The sequence below is a fragment of the Corvus kubaryi genome, unplaced genomic scaffold (genome assembly GCF_017639235.1).
Source record: "Corvus kubaryi isolate FWS band 111438036 unplaced genomic scaffold, C.kubaryi_AGA036_p1.0 37398, whole genome shotgun sequence".
NCBI classification, from domain to species: Eukaryota; Metazoa; Chordata; class Aves; order Passeriformes; family Corvidae; genus Corvus; species Corvus kubaryi.
In genome coordinates this window covers 42,521,892-42,528,746 of record NW_024581137.1, presented here as the reverse complement: position 1 = coordinate 42,528,746, position 6,855 = coordinate 42,521,892, and the positions used below count along the sequence as shown (strand labels likewise).

The window sequence follows — 6,855 nt, the reverse complement described above, 5'->3', positions numbered from 1 at the left end:
TATGATTGCATCAGCAAATTACATTGGCATTGACGACTCTGCCCTTCACATTCAGCTGCACGTTACTTTGAGTCCCAGTATTTAAGTTCTGCCAAATTGTCACACTTAAACTCTCAAAATTCATGGCTGATCAGGTGGGTCTTAATAGCTTTTAGTGACTGATCAATTTAAAATCCATCTAAGCTAGTTTTAATAATGCAGTATTTTGATGAATTTTCCTCTTGCTCTTACACACTGCTCAAATATAGTTGTATTCTGCAGACATAAATGTTCTTAAATCTTGCAGACCTGGCACAGAGGATCATCTTAGACCTTGACACCTTTTCTCATCCTGATTATGTTTTGTCTCAATCATCTGACAAGAGATTTAAAGGAAATTCAGTGAAATAATTAGCAAAGATGTCTGTCTTGGGAATGACTTACTCCAGTATAAGTTTTTGTATCTTGGCTGGTGTCAGGTGCCTATCAAGCCTGGACCACTGCTCTTTGAAAGTATCTATTTGATAGTAGTAGAAAGATTATTGGTGCATAGATATGAAGTCTCTGGAAGAATTCACTGTTTGGACCTGGAAATGGACTGTCTTGGAAGCATCTCACTACGTATGTAGTCAGGTCAGTGCACTTTTGTACCCAGCCACCCAGTGCTGTAAGGGACTAACAGAAATCTTGCAGGGAAAGTATTTAAAGTTCTACTGAAGCTGTTACATAGAAGTCATCTGAGTAAGAAAGACTAGTCTTTGAGTCTTGGGTCTTGTTACTTGTTCTTTTTTGATACTCTAGTTCCACAAAACTTTACGTGTCTAATTAAGCCAAAATTAATACATCAGCAATCAGGTCTAACATTATGCTAGAAAATTTAAGGGAAAAAATCTCTTATTTGAGGGCTTTGTTACTTCTTGATCTTACCTTGTCTGTTCCCAAAACCAAAGTGGATTGTTCTAGGATCTCCAAATTTTTTGAGTGCCAGTGATTCTGAAACAGAGGCTATTAAGTGGTATAATTAAAATTTCACAGATCTATTTCCCAAAATGTGGAAAAAAATGTGTATTATTACAAATCTTTCAGAGACTAAAAGAATATTTGAATACCTTCTTAACTATAATCAACACAATTATTCAGGACAGTTTCCCCTCAGACATACAGCTGTTGAAATATAAAGGCAGTTGTTGAACTGTAAATAGTAGTATCATAATGGGGGGCACAATACAGGTATTTAAATACAGTTTTCTGAAAATCCAGTCTGAAGTGTGAGCGTCAGACGTATGCAAGTCCAGCCTGGGTTAGCATTCCTTGTGCAGGCAGCGAGTGCCCTCCTGCCATCACTGGCATCAGTGTCAGAGCTGGCACCACCTCCAGCCAGAGGTGTGGGCTGCTGGGGGCCTGTGGAAGCCCCTCAGCTCTGGGCTGTGTTCTGGCCTGCTGGAACCCTAGCATTGATGTCTCTTCTGGGACAATTCCAAGCAAAATGGTGTTGTGAGGAAGTGTGGGAACATCAGCATTGCCACTTGCGGAGGAGGGGGTCACACTCAAATAAGTGATGATGTGGAGAACATATTTGTGTCTGCAGGGTAAATGCAGCAGCACTGCAGCTTGGGCCCCACTTCCCAATTAGGTCAAAGGCAAGAACTCCAATTTATGTTTAACCAAACATCTGGGAAGTTTCTGTTGTGTGTGGGACAAACATGGCTGCCCGTACATCTTTACCTCATGGAATAACTGCATAAATACAAAGCATTTCTATACTGCTTTTTTCTTCAAAGTGTTTTATACATGGTAAATCCTTCTAGTGGCAAGTGGGCCTCTGCTTCATTCATATGTTACAGGTAAAGAAAGCCTCCAGCATCACAAGGTGAAACCAGAACAGCTCAAATAAGGAGCTGTTTTACAAACAGTGGCATGTTCTGCTCCCTGTGCACCCTGTGACACTTTTTCCAGGTTCTTAAAAAATACCTGAAAGAATGAAGCAAGCCCTGAAAATTGGTTTCACTACTCCTCTGGCTGCAGAGAGTAGGTCAGCTATTTCTTCTTTCCAGTAGTTTGTTCATGGACTTGGTCATGTCTTCTTGGTTTATATGAAGGCCAATCTCCCATTTTCTTTCCCCTAGTTTTACCATGAGTTTACATCATCTGGCTTTAATAACTATTCTCATTTCATAACAGTCAGTACTGACTGTTAAAGGGGAGCAAACTTCCTGAGCCTGTTCTGCAAGAGCATGAGAATTCTAAAGACTTAATGGTACTGAATCTCTTGTGTTCTGTGTGTTTCCCTCAAACAGAATACACGTTTCCCAGTTACTGTGAGACTGTCAATCAACAATAGTTCTGTCCGGCAGCTTTGCCACAATTCATTTACGTTTCTACTTTTCCACTCTCAAAGTGCCAACAAATAGTGTATGAAAAACTTAAAGCATATGGTTATCCCAAAACCACCTGTTAACTGTTTTGTAGAAGTTGAGAAATGAGCCCACATTGTGCTCAGCATTTTGTACCACCTCCCTTTCCGCTTCTTGATCTTAATCATTGGGGTTTATTATGACACTGTGAACATTCATACCATGTTTCATGGTCTATTCCCTGAAAATCTCTGGCTTCCACTTGCAGTTCTGAAGCTGCTTCATCTTTCATGTTACATAAACAACAGTGATCCTGGAGCAGATGGGGAATAACAATACTGAGGCTGGTAATCAAACCGGTATTTGTACTCTCATCCTCCTTCTCTATTAGAGGACAGTTACAAAAGGGCAGCAGTGCTGATCCCCCATGTAGGGGCTCTTCCATGTAACTCTAACCTTTCTAATCCTAAGGACTGATGGAAAAGTGATTGCTTGAAGTAGATCCTTCTTCCATATCAGTCATACAAGAGCCCAAAGGAGATGACAGCTGCTGAGACTGCTTCCATTTCAGGAATGGAGAAAGGTTAAAAAGAACATGCTGCAATTTGAGATCTTTGCAGGCTAAAATACTGTAAGCTCTAGTGATGTACAGACCATTTATATGGTAGTAAGTTAGGTAGAGGTGGAAGGATTTTCTTTTTATACACTCTGAATTACAGCATTGGAACATCTTTTTTGTATTTTGCAGTGTATTTTGGTACATGATCAAGCCAGATAATCGTGTGTCAATAGGAGGCAGCTTTGTTCTTTGAATGGAGTTTAAATCGTACGTTTTAGAAATTCAATGTAACCACGTACATACACAAAATAGTTGACAGAGGTCTAATCATAGCATTTTACTTGATTTCCGGCATTTTCTGTCGGCTTTTTTTTTTTGCTTTGAAGAAAGTTCTTTTGTGTAAGTGCATGAATTACGATTGACTGCAGATGTAAAATGTATAAAATTAATTTTATTGTGTTGCAACAAAAGGGAAGGGAGGAAATAGGGTGGGAAGCTGAGAGTTCTGTTGAGAAGAGTGAATGCCAGAAAAGCCACATAAAAGTCTCAGTGCTTTGTGACCTGATTTTGTGCAACATTTTTCTAAGGTCATATTCTGCTGTATTTTGATGCTGGGTGTGTATTTCATAAAACTCATTTGATTTAAAAATAGTTGACTAGCAGACAGCTGTTGTCACCTAAGTATGTAAAAAAAGTGCACTCCTAATACCTTGTCAGAAGATGACACCAAGCTCTTCAATGAGTCTGCATAATGCTTACTTCAGTTACATATGGAGAGAGATTGGCAAACAGTAATCCTTTCCTCTTTTTTTTTTTTTAACTCCTAGTATTAACCCTCTTACCTAATCGGTATTTTTGTATTTTTAACCCTGCACTTTGAACTGAGGCTTCTACTAAATGTATGAGCCTTGCACTGGTCTTGAGAGCATTTCTCAGTTTGGCAGTTTGAAGGTGCCGAGATACCTTTTGAATGCCCCAGCATGTCAGTTCAAAACTTCCACGTGACACTTTTGTTAGTGGTGGGCATAGTTCTCTTGGTGAGAGCTTTTTGCTCAGTTCAGCTGAAAGCAAGGGAGCTCAAATACCATTAACAGCTGGATGGACTCTCTGTGTCAGCTTAACACAGTGTTTAAAGCAAAATCATTTCAGGAAGAAATGCATGTGGTTTCAAACATTGTTTTCAGCATAAAATAAAATTAAATTAAATTAATAAAATATTTTTTTTTAAAAGGAAGTAATTTCAAGGGTAAAGGTTCTGTATGAAGACATGGTTACAAGCTTTCTTATTCTGCTAAGCTTGTTATGAAGGTATGTGAGTATTGACAAACCAACCTTAAGCCACAAATAAGACTAGAGATGACCCAAAACACAGTCTGTGGCACTGCCACCAGCTTGTCATTCTCCTGCCTCCACCACCACTTCTGGATCTAGGAATCCATTTTGTCAAACACAGCATGCTCACCCCCTGTATTTATTTATTTATTTATTTATTTAGATCCCACACTTTTTATGCTTTTTTATAATTCAAAATACAGAAATATATTGCTGAAGATACCTTAAAAGGTCAAGTGTGCATGAGAAGAGGCAAAGACCAGAATAAATAAAAACTAAGTCTAGAACGTATAGGCAAAAATTGTTTAAAATATTTGAAGTTCCAATTGCCAGTAAAATGCCTGTTCATTAACTGTGACACTTTGTACAGATACAAAATAGAAGCTATTTTTATTAAAGAACTAACAATGAATGCTTCCTAAATGAACAACGGAGAATTAAATGGGGAGAACAAATGAAAAAAACATGTAGGAGGAAACATTCCTATCAGGTACAAGGTAATTACAAAGCCTTTCACAAGACAGATCATTTCTAGGTACAGTTTGTAGATAAATGTTAACCAACAGAAAAAAAACCCTGCTTACCATGGAAGCATACATGATTTCAAAATTAATTTTTTTCTTTGTCTAAGGTAACCAAGTAAATGAGATTTCAAAGCAGCAGCTGTGAATGCTGACAGGTATGACTGAGTTGTATATAGGAACAGGAGTGTATAACATTTGGAGTGACTGGTCGTGGCCCTGACTTGCATCTCACAATAATCTAGATGAGCTTTTCATTTTTAAAGCAGACTATTGAAGAAAAAAATTTAAAGCATCTTTTTATTGGAAGAAAACCCCCCATAGCTGAGAGTTTTCTGATAAAGAACTTTTAAAGGCAATTCTGTGAAAAGGGATCTTCCTTCCCAGTTCTCAAAATTTGTGTGAGGACATTGTATTTCTCCTTCAACTCCAATTCTATTAAAAAGGCAGCCACAGCAGATGCATTTCACTTTCTGAAATGGCTGGCTCCAGAGTGTTGCTCCACCATCCCTGGCTTTCCTTTTGGAGGGAAGCAAGACTCTCCAGCTAATTCTTACCTTGGCCTGGTGCTGGAATGGGAGTTAAGAGCAGGGGATGGTGAGGTGCAGGGGGAAAGAGCAGGTTACAGGGAAAAAGTGGGGGACAAAGGGTGCCCCACCTTCTTGAGACCCCTCAAGAGGAACCCTGAAGGAGAATTCCTCCTGGAGGAGCCTGATCCAGCGTGACCTTCTGTGATGCAACACAAAACCAGCACGTCTTAAAGTCTACCCACTCCCAGACTTCAGGAGCTGTTGCCCCTTTTTTTCTCAAGAGCTTTCATTAGGTCAGACATGAAATCTGCTTGCTTGCCTCCCCCTGCAATCAGAGGTGGCCCTGCTGACTGTGGCTCTTCATCTTGTCCTGTGTTTGCCAGCCTCTTTGGAGGAAGTGGCACAGGTTTCTTTGTTGGAATTGGTGGTGGCTTACTGGAGACGGGTGGAGGGGGTAATGGCACATCTCCATTACTGCTGCTGGAGACTGGTGGTGGTGGAGGCACAAAATCAGGAGGTGGTTCACAGAAATCAGATGGTGGTGGTGGTGGAGGAAAATCAATCTGCAATGTAGGTGGTGGTGCTGGAAAGCTCTCTGGATCTGTTAGGAAAATGCCGCTGTCTCGTTTCACTTTGGAGGGTAGAACTGGTGAAGCAGAAATAGCAGATGAACGCCTTTCAGGTGGAGGAGGAGGCTGCAGTGAGGTCCTCTTACTCCGGATGTTCTGTGGCCTCAGCAATGGCTGTGCCAGGCCAGGTGCACTGGCATTATTTGTTTCAGCCTTTAATAAGCAGAAAAAAAAGAGGACAGACACAGTCAGTGAATGTGTAAACTAATGCCACTGCCTAAGAACATAAAAAGATGTGAAAATACATGGGGAGAGTGTAGTAGACAGGGAAATGAAGTAGAGTACATTTTGCCTGAAATGTGAAAATAGTATTTTATTTTCTTCCCAGAGCTGCCTACAGAGGTTTAACAGTGGAAACCTCCCTGTTGCCAGTCATAGTACTTCTTTGAATGTTGTCCTCAGAAGATGAGTATTTCTAAAATTTCAAATAATTGCAGTTAGTAAGACTAACATCAAGGACGTATCTTTGGGTTGCATTGTCCTTGAGCCTGGAGGAAATGATCCTTGAGTATCGACCACCTCTCTTGGACTCCCCTTCAGGGCCTTCTCCCATGGGATTCTTCCAAGAAGATCCCTAAAGATGCTAAAGTTAGTTCTCCTGGAGTCCCTGGTTAAAATCTTGCTCTCTGTCTTGCATCCTCTCCCTTCAATACTAAACTCTACAATCTCATGGTCTCTGCAGCCAAGGCTGCCCCAACCTTCACATGTCCAACAAGGCCTTCCCTGTTTGTTAGTATAAGGTCGGGGAGCACAGCATTCCTTGTGGGATCCTCCACTACCTGTGACAGGAAGCTGTCATCAGTGCTTTCCAGGAACCTCCTGTTTGTGCTTCACTGTTTTGCTTCTCCAGATGTCAGGGTAGTTAAAGCCTCCCAAGAACCAGGGCCTGTGACTGTGGGGCTGCTTCCAGCTGCCTGTAGAAGGCCTCATCCACTTCCTCCTTCTGATCAG

General features: G+C 40.8%; 1 protein-coding gene across 2 annotated transcripts in view; it reads right to left on the bottom strand.

Annotated features, from left to right (window-relative positions):
• Positions 1–3,323: 3,323 nt before the first annotated feature.
• The window catches only part of LOC121671404 (amyloid beta precursor protein binding family B member 1 interacting protein), a 65,902-nt gene continuing 62,370 nt past the window's right edge, over positions 3,324–6,855 (bottom strand). For both annotated transcript variants that reach the window (XM_042043004.1, XM_042043005.1), the window contains exon 14: positions 3,324–6,057. In XM_042043004.1, coding sequence (XP_041898938.1) covers positions 5,527–6,057 — 531 coding nt within the window. In that variant the 3' untranslated portion in view covers positions 3,324–5,526. The remainder of the gene's footprint in view (positions 6,058–6,855) is intronic.